General features: G+C 44.0%; 1 protein-coding gene across 1 annotated transcript; it reads left to right on the forward strand.

Moving 5' to 3' along the window:
• The first annotated feature begins 79 nt into the window (after positions 1-79).
• On the forward strand, positions 80-18,600 carry LAMP3 (lysosomal associated membrane protein 3). The gene is made up of 6 exons (XM_004176803.6): positions 80-1,631; positions 5,685-6,436; positions 7,521-7,643; positions 10,378-10,435; positions 10,971-11,138; positions 14,380-18,600. The coding sequence occupies exons 1-6, from the start codon at positions 1,586-1,588 to the stop codon at positions 14,517-14,519; spliced, it is 1,287 nt and encodes a 428-aa protein (XP_004176851.5). The 5' UTR covers positions 80-1,585; the 3' UTR covers positions 14,520-18,600.
• The last annotated feature ends 2,443 nt before the right edge of the window (positions 18,601-21,043 follow it).

Consider the following 21,043-nt stretch of genomic DNA (forward strand, 5'->3'; position numbering starts at 1 on the left):
TATCAGTTAAGGCACATTAACAGAGCTGAAAAAATTGACACATTTGTCCAATATAAGTTTAATTTGTCCAACACATGTGTCAAAAAGCAGAGTAGCAGTTTTTTTCCTTTACCCATCTCCCTTAGTCATGTTCTGAATCGCTGGTACTCTTAGGAGAGTGCAAAGCTTCACACAGACAGCTCAGAGGAAGTCGTAGATGACTTTGTAATAGTTATTCCTGAGATATCTGCATAACTTTGGCTACCAGTGTTTATTAGGGAGTGCTAATTGATCCAAATACAAGCTGTGGGTCATGCAGAAAGACAAGCAGGTAAAAATGAGAATGTAGAAACACAGTGCAAACAGAGCAAGATAAACTGGAGTTGATTTCATGCAGTATCCAGATTTCTGGGGGCAAACTTCACCTCACCTGAATTATCAAGTCCATGGCATCACCATATTCCTGCAGCTGATATTGGTATGAGAAAAAGAAGAATCAGGAGCACACCAGAGGCCAGTGTGGGGGCTGCCTTGTTCCCTGCCCCAGGCAGGCCCCTGGCAAATGCCCAGGGCAGGGGATGCCCAGAGCAGGAGTGAGTGATGCTCTCCTGCTGCACATCCCGGCCTGCAGCCAGCACTGCCTGCACAGCTCCTGCCTCGGCCCGGGGAGCTGTGCAGGAGCCCTCTGTGTGACAGGGGTGTCCTCTGTGTGACAGGGGAGCCCCCTGTGTGACAGAGGAGCTCTGTGTGACAGAGGAGCCCTGTGTGACAGGGGTGCCCTCTGTGTGACAGAGGAGCCCTGTGTGACAGGGGTGCCCTCTGTGTGACAGAGGAGCCCTGTGTGACAGGGGTGCCCTCTGTGTGACAGAGGAGCCCTGTGTGACAGGGGTGCCCTCTGTGTGACAGGGGTGCCCTCTGTGTGACAGAGGAGCCCTGTGTGTGACAGGGGTGCCCTCTGTGTGACAGGGGTGTCCTCTTGTGTGACAGGGGTGCCCTCTGTGTGACAGAGGAGCTCTGTGTGACAGAGGAGCCCTGTGTGACAGGGGTGTTTGGATGCAGCACTAACAGTGAACCCCTGCCCATCCATCTCGGATGGGGGCAGGCCTGGGAGCAGCACCAGGATGGTCCCAGGGGGCAAGAGCCCATTTGGGGCTCTGCTCAGCCCTGTCTTGCTTTTAGCAGGTGCTCTTTGGAGATGGTCACACCTCACCCTTCTGTGCCTTAACATAAAAGATGGAGTTTGGCCTTAAATAAAGTATTTTCTAAAGAACACAGGGAAGGCACTGATTTACAGGTTGTAACCCTCTGCTGGGGCACTGTTCTCAGACAGGGAGGGAGATGCACGAAACTTTCGCAGAGCCCCAAGTCTCCTCCCAGTCACCCCAGCAGTGACTTTTCACTTTCTTTCCTAACCATCATTTATTTCCTTCTGCGTGAGTTTACAGAAGAAAGGGACCGGTCTCCCCCTCTCCCTCCACCTCCTTCCCACCATGTGACTGAGCACTCCCTGCATCAAGTGAAACTTCTGAGCCCGCAGGACAGCTCGGTTTGCTCCGCACCCGCTCCGGGAGAAGCTGCGCCTCTCACAGCCGCAGCCGCGCTGGCCATGGGGAGGAGCGCACGGCAGCTCATCTCGCTGACCCTCGCCTGTGGTGAGTAACAGCATCATTTTTACCTGAAAAAAAAGACATTGTGTCAGTTTGGTTTCCTTGCAGTCGGGACAGCACCCAACAGACTCAAAACTTTGGACAGTTTTGTTGCTAACACTAAGGGTGCTTTCTGTAAAGTCACACTGCTAAGAAATAACCGTGCCTGCTGTTAATTGCAGCTGGTATATACTTAGTGTATCAAACTATGTAGTGGTATACACTCTGTGATGTTTTCCTCTGTATTTTGCTTTGAACTCTTGTGGTGGTATAAACTCTGTGTGAAGGAGTCTGTTCAAAGCCATGTTAGAAGCAGACATTTTTGGCTTCACTTAATTAAAAATAATTAATTAGTAAAAACTATTTCTAAACCTGCAGAACTAAATGAAAATCCTGAGTGAGACAATCAGGAAAGAAAAAAACTAAGGAAGCATTGCTCGAGTCATTAATTTATCTGCACTGCAAGATGCAGAGCAGGATCGGGGAAATGAGAGTGAGGCAGAGGCTTGGAGAAGCCAGGCTGGGGCTTCTGTCAATGACAAACCCCACCATTTGATCCTTAATGCTGCTCTGTGAAAATCTGGGGAGCCATACACATGAAGGACATCTCCCAGTGTGTTAAGGCACTGCTCAACACCTGCACCAGCACCAAATTTGCCTGGTGAAGAGGACAAAATGTGATTTAATCTGTGTAGTGGCCAAGGGTTTGAGCTTGCTGTTGAGAGTGTTTTGCATTCGGCACATGGGGATCACACAACCAACAACCCTGTTCCCCTCCCCGTCCATGGGCAGGGAAAGTACCCAGGGACTCAACCATGAGCAGTTCCTGCTGTATCCCTCTGCTTTCTCAAGCCTGCTTCATCACCAAAATCTGCTGAAATAGCCCCAAAACCTAGAGATGAAAGGGAGAGCAAGATCAGACTGAGAAGCAGCACTAATAATTCAGTGGTCAGCAATCAGTTCTGACCAGAAAGAACTTGTTTCCTCTGTTCTTTACCCAATTTTGATCTTTCCTTTAATAATTATTTGTGATGTTTTAATAATGTCGTAAAGTCAAAGTCTTTCCATGCAGACAGGGAATGAAACATAATTAGTACAGAACAAAACAGCTGGGCAGCTGGGCAGATGAGTGTGGTTAGATAAAAAGGGGATGAGTTGCTATCACACACCCCAGCACAGGCTGAGAAATGTCACAGCCAGGCCATGGCACTGAGCACTCAGCTTTCCACTGTAAGGCCTGGGAGCCGAGCAGTGATCTTCCTTGTGCCCAAAACTTGTCACCAAAGCATGAAAAAGGGATCTCCAGGCCCAGACTGGGAACAGTGAATTTCTGAGAACTGTGCTGGTCCTTTTCTGGGAGTTTTTTTTCTGGAGCATTGCAAGGAGGCTGTCAGAGCTCTCACACAGCCCTCAGCATCTGTAACACACAATTTTGGTGCTGAAATGAGACAAGGGGACTGCAGCTGCTTGCTCCAGGGCACTTGCATCCCTCAAGAATATGTTGCTTGTATGAAGTTTTGAGCTGGCTTTATGGGAGAAAAAAAAAAAAAAGGAAACTACTGGGGGTGCAGAGCTCCTCATGTTTCTGTGGCTTGTTCTGCTGGCAGAGCCACAAAAGGCTGTGCTGGGGGAGTCGTGCACACGGCTGCTTTATGAGCTGTGCCAGGCTCCCAGAGAGGAGTGTGGCCATGCTAAGGAGCCATGGAAGCCTTCCCAGCCTCAGCTGGAGGGTAGGTCAGGGACCCCATGGCTCCATCTGCCCCTTCATACAGCAGGGCCACCAAACCACCTCCAGCAGCCACCCAAACACAGCCAGTGCCAATGGGTGCAGCTGGAGAGTGATCCCTGCCCATCCCTGGGAGCTGATGTGGCCAAGTGTCTTTTGGGATGACAGTCCAAGCCCATGGATTTAGCAATGTGGCCATCATGCACTGGCAGAAGCCCCAAAATGCCTGGAGAAGCAGTCTGGTAGTCACCCAGTGAGCAAGAGCCATGGGCCATTCCAAAGACATTTCTAGCTTTACCTCTCAGGTCATCCTGTCTGTCTGAATAATGAAAAAATAATTGGGTTGAAAAAACCTTTTGAGGAGTTTTATTTAAAAGCTGTGGGTGGCATTCTAATGTCACTTCAATAATATTTCTTTCTACATCTGTGTTACCTGGTCAATAACCCATCTGTGAACTGAAAACTAAGATGTACATACAATTTAGGACTCATGCAAATTTAAATATGGATTGTTTCACAGTCTTAGAGGGGAAGAAAGAGTGAAAATTGCAACTTCTTCTTTCGTGTTTTTATCATGCTGATACACTTGGATGCAGCTACCCATAACTGATGTATGGCAACAGCTCTGGTTTCCCCCTGGCCCCACAGAAGGAGATCTGTCATCTCATTAACAGCTCTACATCAGCTGTAGTAAAGCATAGGGAAAAGAGAGAAAATTACTAAAATATCATATTAATATCAATTAATTAATTGAGCTTTTTCAACTGTATCAACTGTATCAAGTTGCCTTTTGATGGTAACACCTAAAGTGGCAGTCAGGTACTTTCTGCACAGCTCAGACTGAAACCCAGGCAATTTTAGGAGTATGGAGTATTTACATCTACATTTCTGCTCTTCTCCAGCATAGCCATTTTTAAGGGAAAATTGTGGTAAGGGTTAAGATCTGTGCCTCTGCTGTTGTTTCTTTGATTTTTATCTTCAATTTGATTAAAAACACAGTAAGTTTCATTATTCTTACTTAGTTTTTATGTATCCAAAAATGGTTAGATTTTGTGAATTCAGCTATTATTGAAGATCTCTGTTCATGATGAGTGACAATAAATAAATGAATAAAGAGAAGAACTTGTGAGATTTCAGCCATTTGCACTCTAAATGTGCCTCTGGCATTAATCTATTCTAAAATCCTAATCTCAGCAGCCTGCCTGACATCAACTTTGACACTGATTCATGAGAAATTTCTTTGAAAGAACCAGTGTACAGTGAACTCAGACATGTTGAGGCATTCTCTGTGGAGCTGTACTGCTGGGAATATGAGCTATCTTGGACTTTGTGGTTCCTTCTGTCTCCAAACTGGAGAATTTATCTCTGTCCTCCTCCTAATTTAGGCAGGAAAACATTTAACTACACCTATACCTTTATGTACATCAAAGAATTCACATACATCAGTGATTTATTTCTTTAACTCGACCTTGTCTTTCCAGAGTCTTGTTGCACACTCACAAAGACTCAAGAAGAAGAGCTGTGACATTCAAATATTCTACATTGTACTTTCCCACTTTTTGCTCACTTCTGTATTTACATTTAGGAGCCAGATTTTTTTTTTTTCCACTTCTGCAAGGGACACATTTCTGTAAATGTTAGGTGGAAGCATTGGTGCTGAAACTATTTCCTGATGTGGTCCAAAATGCTCCTGGATGCTACACCCTGGTTTTTTTTTTCTCATTTCTGAAAGCCCATCACTTAGAGGGATGGCCTTTCTTTGGGTTCTTCCAGGAGGAAGAACTCCAGGTTTCAAGCTGACATAGCTACAACAGAATAAATACCTGGAATTTCCCTGTCCACAGATTGGTTTCCCAGACCTGTGAATCACCGTAAGACCATTGCACTGCCTCACTTCCTTCACCCACACAGACACATCCCCTTTCCCTGCACTTAGCTGGTAAGAAACCAACAACCCCTTTGGCTGCTACACCCACTTCATCTTCCTTAGACCTTGGCAATTTGCTTCCAGCAAATCCTGATGAATTACCTCCTGCAGAGAATTCTTGTGCTGCCTGGGGATTGTGCAAGGTCTGGTTCCTCAGTGTGTGGAGAGCTGGGAGCCAGTGTGCTCCCCTGGGATGGGAATACTCAGAGGTGTGCAGCTTGGGGGAGCGGTGCCTAGCTGTGGATAGTCCTACAGGGTGTCTGCCTTCACTCTCCTGTCACGACCGGAGCCAAATGAAGAGTGAAATTGTATCACGCACTTGATAACAAAGGCAGTGCAGTTGTGGTTATCAACATAAAAGTGAAATGTAAAGGTTTCTAGACTACTGACTTTAGTTTCCTTGCAGCGTTTTCCTCCTGCTTTGCTGAAGTGGCCCTGGGGGTTGAACTGTCTCCAGAAACCACATCCTTCCACCAAATGGCTACTTCTGCTCAGCCACTTTCCCTTTATCGTTCTTCACCCCATCAAAGCACCACAGCTCCCTTTACCAGCACAGGCCCTCCTCAAAAAACACCTATGAGCCACAGAACAACTGAGCAGACAATGGAGCAGCTCCAGGCAACATCGGCTGCAGGTGAGCTCACAGCAGCCCAGGCAGGAGCAGGCACCATGTCCACAGTCCCCGCAGACAGCCCCGGCACGGCCGGCCAGGCCACGACGCCCTCGCTGACAGCTGCGGCGAAGAACACAACCAGTCCCCCTGTGTCCTCCACCAGGCATGGCGAGGGACCACACGTGACCACAGGAACTGCAGCGGTGGCCACCAACACGTCCCTGACGCACAAGACAGCGAGTACGCAGGGGACAGGTGCCACCACCGCCCCGGCAGCCACCAGCGAGCAGAGGGCCGGGCCCAGCACTCGGTCACGGAACCAAACAACAGCCACAGGTGGCCCAACAGCCACGGCCGTGACCAACGCAACAACCGCCCATGCAGGGACACAAACAGCCCCCACGTCCCCTGCCAGCACAGCGAGACCCTCTCCCACCCCGCAGCCCTCTGCCATCCCCACAGGCACCTACACCGTTTCCGATGGGAACAGGACCTGCGTCAAAGCCGTCATGGGTCTGCAGCTGATGGCCCGAAGCACACAACAGGTGAGGTGGAAGCTGAGCTTTGTAGTGACTTCATTAATTAGCTGGAGTTTATTATTCCTCTTTCCAAGCCATTTTCAGAATTATGATCAAAATAAGTGGTTTGCTGCCAGTCTAAGGCCCTTCATGTGCCACAGCATCCCAATCTGCTGTACTTTGGCCTGTGTGGTGATGATGCCAAGGGGATGTAAAGGTGTTTTTTTACTTCAGTGATATTTGTGTGGGAGCAAAGCTGGGGCAGGGGATCAGCCTGCAGGGTGCTTCCCAGAATAGGAGGTTAGTTAAAATTATTTGTGCTTCCCAGAATGGGAGGTTACTTAAAATCTGAACTGACTTCAGATAAGAGCTTGACATGGTGAGTTGCAATGAAAGCAAGAAATTGCCAGGTCACAGACTTGGATTTAGAGGTGGGTTGTCCTGATGCTCATGTATGGACATTTTAGGATCATGGGAACTATCAGATCCTGAAGAGCTGCTCCTCTCCCCTAGAAGTGATCCACTGAGAATGATTCAGCAAAAGATGCCATACAACCTGAAATGGCAATTGTGTCCCTCAGGCTTAAGGTTTTGTTGCCTCCATTAATACACCATATGGACCTACATCCTCAGGCTCTGGGGGTCTTATGCTCAAGCCATCAGAGTGACTAATGTTGGTCAAGGTAATTTTCATCCCCTGTCCTGGCAGAAGCCAGGAAGGGAGCACGATTCCCAACCTCACCAGACCATAGTGAGATGTTGATAATAATACAAGGTACTCCCTCTTTGTACATTACCACTCGTACTCACCTGACCCTACCTGAATCATATCAGTTCACTGAATGAACAGAAACCAAGTATTTTCTGCCAGCTTAATGCACTGAAACAGCTCAGTGATGTGTCAGACAACCACCAGTGATGGTTTATAAGTGAGCAGCAACCCTGACAGGCAGCAGTTTGTCTGCCACCACCACTAGCCTGTTCATTCAGCCACACAGAGCCTGTCTGGAGGTAAAAAAAAGGGCAAATCTCTGCATGTTTTAAAGTTATTAAATCTCTGCATGTTTGCTTTCATTCATCAGCAGCCCTGCAATGTCTCTTTTCTCTACAGGCGCAGATGGAATATGTGACAGTCAACCCCAATGCGACAAAGATATCTGGAAGCTGTGGGATGGTGCAGTCTGAGCTGACCTTAACTTTTAGTGGAGGATTTGTAAACATCACCTTTGTAAAGGTAATTGTTGCCTTTAGAGGGAAGGAGTGTTTAGGACTGGAAAGAAAGAACTTAGGCTGCCTTTGATCTAGCTTGAGCTGTGGGAAAAGGCATTTTATCTATCTCTGGCCTTGTTTTCCATCTGTATATAAGGCATGGTTACTCCTGTTCTTCCCAAAGGGCTAGAACCATAGAACCATGGTTTAATTAACTCAGATTGGGAAATACCTCTGGAGGCTGCCTGGTGCAATGTCATGCTTGCAGTACAACTAACTTCGGTGTTAAATCAGCTCTGTTTGAACTTTCAGTTTGGAAGTGAAGGGTAAGCACACTACTCTGCCATCCTCTGACAGAAAAGTGCCAGAGAGCAGTGTTAAAGCTGCCCATCAAGCAACACAAAGCCTAGGAATAGCCAAGCAAAATGTGTGTCCCTTTTTTATATAGGTAAAAGTCTCATGGGAGGGGAGGTCAGGTCTGCTGCTTGCATCGGAGTGGTGCAGAGGGAAAGGGTTTGGGACTGGAGTCCCAGTGCAGGAACAAGGTGTGCTGGGAGCTCTGGCTTTCATTGTCAAGTTGCTCTCAGCCATTTGTGTCCCCTAAAAGCCAGCTGGGGTTGTCAAATTCAAAGGACAGCCTGTGCAGTTTTAAGTGCCCAGGAGCCATCCACAGCTAAAGGAGTCAAATTTCATCTAATTTCTGAGTGGAAAATTCCAAAGATATGAACTGAAACAACAAAATTGTAGATAAATGGCCTTAAAATGCACCACACCAGGGAGATGTATAAACACACGCAAAAACTTGGGCAAGACGAGAGATCCTGCTTACACAGTGGGAAACTGAGCTTTGTTTTTGACATTGTAGCTATTAATTCCATGTTCTCCATTGAGATCACATCACATGTAGGTGTGGCTTTAACACAAGTTACCAAGAGTGCTGCAGCTTTTATAAGCATAGGAGAAAATCCCAGAGTGCAGCCATCCTCTTGCTAAATCAGGCATTTGGACATTTTGGGATGCAGCACCATTTACCTGAAAGCTGTAAGGGCTGGGTGATGATGCCAACAGCGGTAAAATAGAACTAACACTGTGTATGAAGTCATTAATGGGCATGGAGGAATGGGCAGAACACGGCCTGGGTTGGATCCCATCAAACTCTGGCAGGTGTAATGAACATCAAGGCCATGTCCTGGAGCTTCACAGCAGCTGAGAGCTGTATCTGGCCAGCACTGCTGATCTGTGTCCTTCAATTAATCAAGATAAATGTCAGTCTTGCAGCCTAGTTCCAAGCTCAAATTAAAGACAATTAAGAAAAGTACAAATGGTTAATCAGTCATTTTCATAGAAAGTCCAAGAGGGAACAGCAAATTATACCCCACATGTTTCATTAATTCTTGAACAGAGAAAATATTTCTATTAGTAGTCATCTTTATTTTAGCTTATGGCTAAAAGTTTTTCATGAGCTGCAGAGGAAAAGTAAGGTAAAAAACGAAGTAGCTCTTTCAAAACAAAGGATCAGTTCAGACTCTTGAGTGTTTGTTTTAAATGGGTGCTTCCTGCAACAAGAGGAGCATTTTTGGTGTTACAAGAATCCTTAGAGAAAGGCTGGGGAATCAAGTACCCACGAAAGTCCCCAGGTTGTAGCAGTGCTAAGGAGAGTGATGTGAACCTTTAGGAGGTGCTTGACCTGCCTTGCCCTGAAAAAGGTGGTTTTTGGCATGGCATTAGACAATGCACCCTCCACTTAAAGATAAGCCTCAAGTGCATAGCAGGGCTCAGCTTGGACTGCTTTGAAATTCAAGTCAATAAGAAAACAGTTTGCTGCTGGCTTTTTGTGTTTGGTCTCCCCAACCTCACTCAGTGCTTTGAAGCAGGAATGCTCCAGCAGTGGCACTTGTGGCTGTGCCTGGGGGGAGAGGAGCTGGCTCCAGCCCAGGGCTGGGGTGGCACAGGAGAGGGGATGGTTCAGCGCTGCTACTCCAGCAGCCTCTGTGAAGGGCTTGAAAAAAGGAAGTTGTGTAACCAACCCACAAGATGTGAAGTAGGAGCAGGTGTTTTCCCCAGGCAAAGTTTTTAACCATGGCCAAACAGAACAAAGCACTGCCACCCAAAAATGGTCATATTTATGTCTTTAAGTTGGAATGATGCTGAGAACCTCTTCTCTGATGTATTTCTTCCTTCAATTTTTCCACTCCATCCTACAAGTGCCCAGGAGACATTCATATCTACTACCATTTATCCACCAGCTGCACTCAGGAATCCCTGTGTGCTCACAGCAGGAATTAAGCTGGGTAGCAACTCCAACATTGCTACCAGGGAGAAGCTCCCAGGGCTGGGTCCTGTCCTGTGACACTACGGGGGAGAGCAGTGTCCAGGCGCACCAGGGCTTCATGGCACATGCGGGCAGAACACCTGGCTGGAAATTTTGTTCTGTGCTGTTGTGCCAGGTACTTTCCATGTCAGCAATCTTCCTACTATTGCTTATCACAAGTATCTCATGAGTACCCAGCTTGAGCAGTTTGTGTAAAATGACACCTGCATGGTCCCATTTCATTGAACTGAACAGAACTGGAGATGCAGCTGAGATTCAGAAAAGAAAAAATACATCCAAGAAAGTTGGTTCTTGGGTCTCAAAGGTGATGCTTTACAAAGTGATTCTTTGGGAAATTCTTTATGACCATTTTGCTGAAGTAAGCTGTGTTTCTTTCCCCTGCAAGTATAAGCATGTATTATGAATAAAGATACATCTTCTTTTGCAGCAAGCTTCAAGTTACTCTGTCACTAAAATTGAGAGCAGAATACAGTTATCTTTTGAAGGTCAGTGATTTTACTCTGTCTTAATGTCGTATCAAACTGTTCTGGGCGTGGGATAAGCTTTCAGATCTTTAAAACACTGGATTTTGCAAATATGTGTTTTATCAAGCTTTCAATGTGTCATTCACCTAAATCTTATGGCATAAAAATGGAAGAGAAGGGGTCTGGCTGCAGTTACATCACTCTTATTACATTTTCTTTCTGATCTCAAAAGCTTTCCCTGCCCCACTCTTTCAGAATAGAGATTACTTCAAACCTTGCCTGCACCTGTGAGAATTCTAACCCCCTCTTGCAGACTCAATTTGTTAAAATGTGATTTGAAGGAGCATCTGAAATTTTAACCACTTTTTCAGACCTAAGCTCAGCTGAGTTGTCCATTGATAGTTAAAGCACTCATTTAAACATGTCAGAAGAATAAGTGATAGTTTATAGAGAAAATGTCCATGCTTTAGTCACCTCTGGGACCATTTTACCTCAGGAAGATGTTGGTTCCGATGGAGTCAATGTGGATTCTCATCTGTCTCTCTCTGGCCTCCAGGTATGCTTTACTATGCAGCACTAAATGAGAAGCTGTTCACAACAACGCTGGGGAACTCCTTTAAGTGTGCCAGCAGGCAAATCTTTTTATTGGAGAAGAACTTCCAGATCCTCTTTGTTCATATGCAGCTGCAGGCGTTTGAAATTGTGGGTAATCAGTTTGGAAAAGGTGAGTAGAAGGACACTTTTCAACCCTTCCCAGATCTACAGCACTCTGGTGACCTCATGGATGTAATCTGCTCAATTGCACCCATACACATCACACTGCTGTTTTCTCAACCTTTCCTGAGTAATTTCCAACACAGTGCTAATACCTGTGGAGGATGGAAAAATTCTTTTCCCCCTACATTCAGTACCTTCTATTTCACCTTCTCATTAAAAATGTTCAGCTCTACAGCCGCAGGTTTTTTTTCATCCATTTTCTCCTGGAACAAGCAGAGGTGTATTCAGCACCAGTGCACTGCCCAAACCCCAACATGCAAAGTTCATTTCCAGGTCACTGTTCTCAATATAGGCAGATTTTAGCTATTCTGAAAGGCTCCTGATACTCACTCAGCTTCAGCAGCAAACCTGCCAGCTAATAAGGGATACTTGTGAATGCAGGAAGAACTTTTCAGAGCAGCTGTGTCTAGACACGATAAAATGTGCTCCTGAGGAGAAGCACAACTGGCTCACTCCCAGCTTCAGAATTAAACATGATGCTCATCTATTCAGTTTGTCTTGGAGAAGTGCCCCAAAGAGGCAATCAGGTATCTCAGTAAAAGACAAAGACCAGAGAGGGAGACTCAGTGGGACCTTGTGGGCTCTTTTAAGTTGTCCATTTTCTCATTTTTGAGGCTTCCTCTCAGGGCATTTCCATAGAAGAACTCAGGTGCAGAGAGGGGCTGACCAGCTCTCCAGCCTTTCAAATGCAGCAATAAAACATTCTCTTTTCTCCTATTTGTCTTTCTGTATGTTTACAAAATATTGCCCCTGTATTCTTATTTTTACTTTATATCTGTCTTTTGACTCATATTGGCTCTATTTGACCAATTCTTCTTCTGTTAGGTCACCATTTTGGTTACCTTTTCCATTTTAAAATTAATATAATGTGTAATAACATTTGGGGCTTTTTAAAGACATGGTCCTTCTCCACACTGAGAATCCCATCTATGCTCTCATTCTGTGGAGAGTTTTTTCATGGAATAACAATGAGCTGGAAGAACTCATGGGATCCCATCTGGTCCCTGCATTCCCATTCAAATGTGTACAATGGATGATATTACTTATGGGATTAGGTATGGTCTCACCTCTAGGAGAGACTAAGCTGAGAAAGATGCTCTCTGTTCCTCCCTCTCTCTCTCTCCAAGTCAGATTAATCTCTGCTAGTCAGTACCATATACAAATTTACATTAGTTTTGCTCTTAATCAGAGAGCTAAGAAAGCAGCTCCCACCTCTGAAATAATTCCCCTGTGGCTATAAAATAGTCATGAAACTGTTGTGTATTGGCTGCATGTGCAGATTCTGAAAGAGAAAATCCCCAGTGAAGGAATGACTAAACACATCACAAGCCTCCTCCCCTTGGGTCTCTCAAGACTAATAGTTTCACTTCTGTTGCTCCTGATTTGCTTATCTTTAAATGGGGAAGAAAAAGAAAACATTAATGGTCACTGGTTTCAAGTTCCTTACAATTTTGTACAGATTACAGCAGTGTTATATCAGTAGCTTGATCTGTTTGAGTCTGGAAATCTGTAAAAGAGCCTTCTGTACTTCATTACATCAGAAACGATTTCTAGAGTTCATAGAGTTCATTCCTTCATTCCAAATGTTTCATCAAAGCAAAATGGCCAATTCAAACATCTCTGGATTGTACAACACTTGGATGCAAATACTTTTCAGCTCATTTAACAGCAGGTTACATTAACCAGACAGAACTTTTAAAAGGCGGCCTCTAATAGAATGCTCATGCTGCTGGCTTTGTGGCATTGCATCACCATCTGGATTAGAGCAGAAGAGGATCAGCCTTTGGGAAGAGCCATGTGGAGGCTCTGGGGCTGTGACATGATGTCATAGACTCCACATGTTCCCTGGGTGCATTGTCCACTGACAGTATAAAATTAGCATGGGGGAAATGTCCAAGCCAAGCTACAACCTGTGCCAGCAGAGTGATGGAGTAAGAGTTTGAGTTTTTATGTCCAGGTGCTGTTGAATCCTGCCTCAGAACAGTCCCAGGGAGAGAGGGGGCACAGGGTGTGGGATCTTCCTCTTATCCTGGCTGTAAACTGGATTTGGCTGACCACGCTGCCCTGCTTAGAGAACAGTTTGCTCTGCAGGTGCCACTCACAGCAGCATGACAGAGGTCTGTCTGTCCCTGGAGCTTGAGGAAGATCATTCCTGTAGATCTGGTGGGAGATGTAGGCCTGATCCAATTCTGGGATAACACATTAGTGGTCATTCCCAGACACTGCCTTCACTCCCAGGACTACACTTGTATTTTGAATATGAGGCTGATCCTGCCATTGTTCCTGGGTAAATTTTCCATTTCTGTCAGTGGCCCATGTAGTGCAGTTTCTCCATAGGGAAAGCTGCCAATTTACTTCAGTCTAGAAGTTCACTTTAAAGTAATAAGTTTCTGTTTAATCAAAGGATGATTTGAATATTGATTTGGGTAGAAACTGGCTAAGGAAGCCAGAATTTGCCCTCTCTATAGCTAAGAGGTATGTTTGGAGTGGTATCTTTAGATGGTCCTTCAAAGATATGATTTGTGTCTGATATCATCATATATACAACAAAATTGCAAAGGTACTGCTAAAGCAATTCCCTGGACTATATCCAAGGCTTCTGCCTTCCTAATCTCTGAATCTGAGCCAGCATTATCCACAAATACTCTGAATAAATAGAGAGAACAATTAGAATTTGATTTTCCTTAGAAAACACTGATGTAACAAGGATCCCTACTGCACTAGTGATGTGCTGAGCTATGGGCTTCTGTCTCTGGCCCGATCTTCTTCACTTGGAAGAAGCAATCAGATGTCACATAGGAGCAGTTTTTGACCATGCAGGATGTCTTGCTCTTTATTTTCAGGATGGCACTTTGTATTGTGATGCTCCCCATCTGCTTTTGGGAAGAAAGCCCCTGCTGTGTGTATGCTGAGTGGTGAAACAATCCCTGCAGATGTGAGGGAGAAGAGCCACTCTGCAGGGAAGCACAGAGCTATTCTAGAAGGGGCAAGGATGTTTTTCTTGAGATAAAGATCACCACAGATAAAAAGTGTAGTAAGTACAGCTCAGGAAAAAGAAAGAAAAAACAAAAGAAAGCAAGGTTTTGAGAACTTCTGGATTGTATTTGCCAACTTTACTGGAATACAGATGTACAGGTTAGGAGAATGGTGTTCTGCTGTAACATTCTTTGATCTCCTTTTCCTTTCAGAAGAAGAATGTTTTCCTGATAGAAACGGCAAAGCAGCTCCTATTGCAGTGTGTCTGACTATCCTGGGATTGTTTGTCATTGTGTTTGCCACCTTCCTGATCTCCAGGAGGAAACCACATAGAGGATATGAACACATCTGAGGTGCCCTTGTGCTCCCAAGTGTGTGCAGCAAGCAGAGAAGTCACAGGAGTTTTTGCTTCTTCCTGGCAATCTCCCTGCCCTGAAGCCACATTTTTAAGTGACATGAAACCATGTGTTTACAGCTAATGAATGTTTCTGAAAGTTTTTTTGAGGTGGGAAGAAGAGAACTCACCTTCTGCTTTAGGCTATTCTTAGCATCTAATTTAGATATAGTCCAAAATGAGGGACCTAAATTCTCTCTGTTGTCAACAAAGGAGGTCATTCAGATCACCTAAACCTGATTCCTAAAAATAGCTTAAAGCAAGCAGTATCACCATCCCCCAGAAAATCCATCAGGTTTGTTAATGATGGTGTTAGATTTATCAAAATATGTAAGTCTGACCTTCAGGTGAATAAACCAGAGGCCCACAGCTACAAACAACCCTGCTAAGTGAGAGCTCACGGAAAGCTTTTTTCAGAGCATGGTGTGTGCCAAAATCTCAGGGGAATTGTCAGTGTGACTCCACTCACAAGCCAGTTCTCACCAGTCCTACTCAAAGTTACACTTCCTAAGCTCCTGGTGTTCTCCCACTAAGCCCGTTGCAGACAGAGGGGTCATTGTGACTCTTACCCTGGAGCTTAAAATGTTCCTGGTCTTATGAGAGCTCAGGAATCCCCCACGTGCTGTTCAGACATGGACCTGTCCCAGTGACCACACTGAGCCCAGGAAATGTCCTCAGCTGGAGCAACAGGGAGGTCTCTTAATCCAGGATAATGCCACTCACTGGAAATGCCTGGGATTAAATGACCACCACTGGGGCACCTGCATGAGGTGCATGAGAAATGGAAATCCACTGATGCTGTATGGTCAATGTTTCAGTGGGATAGAAAAGCTTGCACAGGCCTTGGACAAACTCTGCCCAAAAGGGAGTGTTCTCCAGTGTGCTCACAGCTGAGCTGGATTTTCACGTGGAAATAATTTGGAGTTGCTGCAAAGCACACTGATACACTCTGTAGTCTATTTCCTGCTAAACGAATGATGAAGGCATGAGAATAGTAATTGCTTTTGAGATTTAAGTCCAGCTCGTGTTCTTTGTTGTAACAAAGAAAAGTTCCTTGTCAGAAAAGATTTACATGTGCAGAAATGTGCACATACACACACATACACACGTGCCCATGCCACACAATCTGCTCACTGAAGCAAATGACATCAAAATGATAAGAAATTATGTACAAAAGCATTTGCAAAAGAGAAAATTATATTCAGTAAGAGCACACTTCCTCCAAGGAGTTAGACTAATGGCTTAAATTTTACTAATAAAAGTTTGGCCTGGGAAAGGACTGTGGAATGGCACTCATTAAACAAAAGAAAGACTGAAGCCATAGGCAAAAATGCCTTGACAGTTTAATCTGTATCTAAACAAAAAGGAAATGCTGGGAGTTAATTTAATTTCTATGAATAATGGCCCAAATCCTGCACAGTTATTAATGGTGATGAAACCTCACTGGATTTTCACTGGATAAAATTGATGGTTATATCATGTTAGATATTTCCTTAAGAATTTTAAAAATAGTTATGATATTTTACTAGTATTTCACTATTGCAAGTTTACTTATTTAAATGAAGAAAGAAAAGAAATCCTTCCATTCTATGAAATAATTAGAGATGTTGGTCTGTGTGAAGCAGGAAACATGACCATACTTATAATCAGTATAATATGTAGCTGTGGAAGTAATTAACATTCTCTAGAAATGCTCCTTTGAGTCTGAATGAATCAATAAATAAGAAAGATAAAGATAATTTTGAAGCACTTTTACACTTGGAGAAACATCAGAACCAGCTGTGAGCACAGGAACAGCTGAATACATTTATAAGGTAAAAGAGCACAAGAAATAAGACACCAAACTTTCAAGCTTTGAATACAGACACCATGACTTGGACTGTATTCAGCTGAATACTCAAATTAAAATGTAAGTATTTCATTTATTCTTTTGCAAAGGGCTCCAGTACTGTTCATAATGCTTAGTGAGCTTTATTGAGCTCATTTTCCATTCCTCCACCTCCCCTTAGCAGACAATCAGCCACTGCACTCAGACCTTGGACCTAATAAGATCCCTCTAATTCTCAGGGTTACTTAGTACTACGAATCTGTTGTTTAGAAAGCAGATTTTTATACTCAATTAAAGCATTCACCTTTTTAAAAAAAATGACATGTCTGGGAGGAAAGGTAAATGGATGAAGAGCTTCCATTTGAAAATGAGCCTGTGCCTGCAGTAGGGATGTCACTATCCCAGTCTGTTACATGTGGACATTTTAACAAAAGCTGCCTAAAAAGCTCAGCACAAGGTCTGGCCCTAAGCTGTTCTGCTCAGGGATCAATAGACATCTTTCCCTTGTCAAAGCCGAGTCCCATTTTACATGTTCTTTGGATTTGTTGGGTTGTGTGATCTGTGTTACTTCTACTGACATGGATATAGCATTTGCTTGTTCTGTTCTGAAAAATTGCTTTATGTTAATATTCAGTCTTTTAAAAAAGTCTGATATCAGCATGAGGACAGAAAAGAGTTATTAATGACTGCTATTTCTGTGGTTAATATTGCGACACCTGGCATTTTCACTAGTGATGCATGAATAATGTTTTCCCTCATAGTTTTTTTTTCCCTTTCTATAGTGAATCAACGTGTTGGTATTGAACAATATTTGGATTCAGATTTATCTTATTTGTTCTTATGCTTTTTCTTGCTATTTTTTGTTTGCTATTTTTATGAAGCTGCATTCTGCCATTTGTACATGAATGATACTCTGGGCTTGCTGTAACTGGCACCGGTGAAGTGCACATGGTGCAAACCAATGAAACGATTGGATGTTCCCAGGAAATGCTGCCAACATGCAGCAAAATTAATCCAATGGAGTTAGTGCTTTACAGCAGTAGAGCATCCATTGGAGAAATCCTCACTGCATCAGGAGATTCCAGCCTTGAAGTGCAACCTTTCTCCCAGCTGTGGCCCAGCCTGCATCCTGTCACCTCCATCCCTGATCCCAAAACCCAACCAGCCTGCAGCAGGGATGTGTCAGCATAGCAGGGAGTGTTGCCTCTCCAGATTTAATGCTGAATTAGAATCAGACAGCCCAGCTGCTCCCTCAGCTGCCATGTGCAGCTCTAAAAGCTGATGCTTGTGATTATTTTCTGCTAGAATATAGGAATATATTTAGCTGGCACTTTTTTATCTAATGGAGTGGCTTTGAGGTCTCCCTCCTACTGGGAAGACTATAGGGGTAACTCCTCTTGGTGTTGCCAGGCTTGGTGTTTTAAACATCTTGTTTGGGGAAGTATCTTGATCAAAAAGTCCCTAAAAGAACACCATACAAAAGGAGGATATTTGGTAAACTGCTTGCACACTAGGTGGGCTATAATGGCCATACCTGGGGCAGCAGGGCAGTTTTGTCGGCTGTGGGAGGACACAAGGCTGCAGCTGGGTCCCAGAGTGAGTAAGCAACCCCAGCTCACTTCTTCCCCCAACTGCAGGCTCAGAACAACCCAGCCCTGAACCAGAAGGGGCTGATCAGGGTGATGTGATGCATTGATGATGTGATGAATCCACCAGGAAGCAAAGCTTAACTCCTGCACAAGCGTGTGCTGGTCGGGGTCTGTGGGGCCATCACAGGGACCAGGAGGTGAGCACATCCCCACATCCTGTTGGCTCCCTGGTGCTCTGCTGCAGCTCCCATGTCAGACCATCCCCTGTGCTCTCTGCACACCCTACACAGAATGGGGGTATCCCAGAAACACCATCATGTCATGCTTAGACAAGCAACTGAGGAGTTTAAAAAGCAGGGTTTAATTTCTTTCAGTCCTTTCTGTTCTCTGACAGCTGAGAAGCAAAATGGACAAGCCCAAATTAAGAAACATCTGTTAATTCAGTTGAAAGAGGAAGGGAGATTGGTTTGGCATCTTGAGTATCTGAGCATGGCTTGGCTGATCACTTCTATCTTGCTATAATGTATGGCTGCTAAAAATAACTTGCTATGAGAAGTAAGATATACTCTTTATTTTTCTATTATTGGTGTTTCCATACAATAAAGGCTATATTTAATCATTAGAGCGTGCAATGATTTTATCTATAAAATGTCTGAGTGAGTCTCACAAGTTGTGCTCTTCATGAAGCAAAGGTTGTTAGATGGACTGTAGGAAAGCAGAAGATGTGGTAAAGGTGGGGGAGAAAAAATAATCTCTCTGCTGCCAGCAGCTGATTGAGGAACTTGGCTGTATGAGAAGTGCCAATGAGGGCAGCAGTGAGGCTGTAACTTCCCTCAGGGATAAAATACCAGAATTATGCTTAACTTCATTTCTGGTGTCAGGGCATATCCCTAGATGATGGATAATTTAATGTCACAAGGTGAAAACTTTGCAAGCCCCTTGATTTGTCGTTCAGAAGAAAAGCAGGGCTGCCTGGAGAGCAGGGGCAGTTTGTTCTGCCCTTTGGCACTTGCTTGGCCTGGTAAGATGTTAAATTTGCCAGCTTGCACCTATTTAGTGGCAAGATTCTTTACTTCTTTATGTTTTAAAAGCTGGGCTGGTAAATACACACTTGTCTATGTGAAGTAGGCCCTCAAAGGCTGCTGGTGTTTCAAAATTCTTTCTTGACAAGGTTTAGTGGCATTTGGAGGAAAAGTCAACTATTTTACTTAAAGGCAAAAAGTCCCCATCTGTGAGTCACACCCTGGACTGTCCCAGAGGCACAGAGGTTTGGAATTCACTGAAAAAACCTTTGCATCAGATTATTTAGAAGGAAAAAGGAGGTGTATTTTTTAAGCATCAATTTGAGCAAAGTAACAAGCCTGAGAAGAGAAAGATTCCTGTGGAGTTAACCCTTTGTGACTAAGGTGACAAGACTTGCACACTACGCTTTTTTCCTCACATTCAGGGCTGTGGCCATTGCGTGGCAACAAAGCAGGGGAATGTGGGTCTGAAGTTTATCTACCACAGCAACATAACACTGCTGGGCTTTCATCAGCATCTGGGCTTTCCTAGCTAGCCACAAAATGTCACAAAACATATGTTTCTCTTTTTCTGTGAGTCTTACTGCCTATGGAATTGGTAGATCCCAAGTAGTTTATTAAATTATAAACTAACTGACTTAGATTCTTACTTAGCTCTTTCTTCACAATTTTAGATAGGAGCAAGTGTATTTCCAACATGCAGAAACAAAATAAATGGCTGTTGGGAGAAAGGAAGGGGCTCAATCTGAGTCAGGATATCTGTGTTTATTAGAGACACAGGTCTTGGTTTTGAACCTCAGTTTTACTGAGGGTTTCCTATATCACAAAAATGTTTGAAGACTATGAATCATGAGTCCCGACAATGTTTAACCTCATTTTACCAAGCAATGGCTTTTTTATTATCAGGTGAAGGAAAATGAATTAATATTTCATATTACATTTTTCACAATCTGCTCATGGGAAAAACTGTTACGAGAAAATGATTCAAATTATTAATCAAAGCATCATTCAAAATATGCCCAGCTTCCACAATACATTTTTTCTTAAAAATGTTGCCAACCCAACCTATCCACTACATTGGTAGGTTCACCTGAGTGCTTCTGACTATGGATGAGCACATCAAACATATTAGTGGTGTCACTGAGGAAATTATTATTTCCACATTTATGCTTTATTACACTGTGCTTTCAAACATCTGCCTATATAGTCTGGTGATCCCTCTTAACTTTGCAAGCCCTAAAAACCCTGCTGGCAGGGTGCCTCCACCAAGAGCAGATTTGCAATGTAAATGAGTTTGCCACTTCCATTAGTTCTACTGCTAAAAGCCTCCTTCACCACCTCTGATTTATGTACTATAAAATATCTGTAGCTCTCCCCAATATGCAACAGTTAAACTACATAAAATGCTGCCATCTTGTGTTTAGAGACAAATTAAACACGACCTTTTAAAAATCTGGATTATGAAGCACAAAAGTAAGATCTACACTGTCAGCATCTTATGTTGAAGATTGGAGTGTATGGATTACGGAAAAGTGGAAGCTTCACTTAATAATTTAGTTTTTAAAATCTCATCCTTAGAGAAAGTGCTGATCCCTCTTGCAGTCAGGTCCAAGGGATGATTTTCCCAAACTGATCTGGTGTCTATTTAACCCACTTGAACCTTCCAGTCACTGGTGTGAGGGGTCACCATGGCAGAATAAAAATAGCAGGAGTGGAAAAACCAGAGATTGCCTACATAGTGAAGATGCTCTTCTTGTAAGAAACTGTTAATGGAGAAAACTTAAGACATTAAACACTGCCACTATTGCAATTGATAGATTGTGTATTCCTATTGTGAAAAAGCATGGAGGCTTTGCTTTTTGTAAATAACTGGAAATACTTATTTTGACTGTGCTGGGGCTGGGCAGGTTTAGCAAGGCCCCACATGGGCTGGGCTGGGCTGGGCCTTAAACTGATAGATGCTGGGAAGAAATTCTTCCCTGTGAGGGTGGTGAGGTCCTGGCACAGGGCAGCTGTGGATGCCCATCCCTGGAAGTATCCAAG

This window comes from Taeniopygia guttata, chromosome 9, assembly GCF_048771995.1.
Source record: "Taeniopygia guttata chromosome 9, bTaeGut7.mat, whole genome shotgun sequence".
In the NCBI taxonomy this organism is placed as follows: domain Eukaryota; kingdom Metazoa; phylum Chordata; class Aves; order Passeriformes; family Estrildidae; genus Taeniopygia; species Taeniopygia guttata.

Excerpts from the sequence above, each read along its gene's own strand:
- LAMP3 (XM_004176803.6), top strand. The coding sequence starts at position 1,586 with ATGGGGAGGAGCGCACGGCAGCTCATCTCGCTGACCCTCGCCTGTG. Across the intron at positions 1,632-5,684 it reads CTCGCTGACCCTCGCCTGTG|CGTTTTCCTCCTGCTTTGCT; the intron begins GTGAGTAACAGC and ends GTTTCCTTGCAG. Across the intron at positions 11,139-14,379 it reads GGGTAATCAGTTTGGAAAAG|AAGAAGAATGTTTTCCTGAT; the intron begins GTGAGTAGAAGG and ends TTTTCCTTTCAG.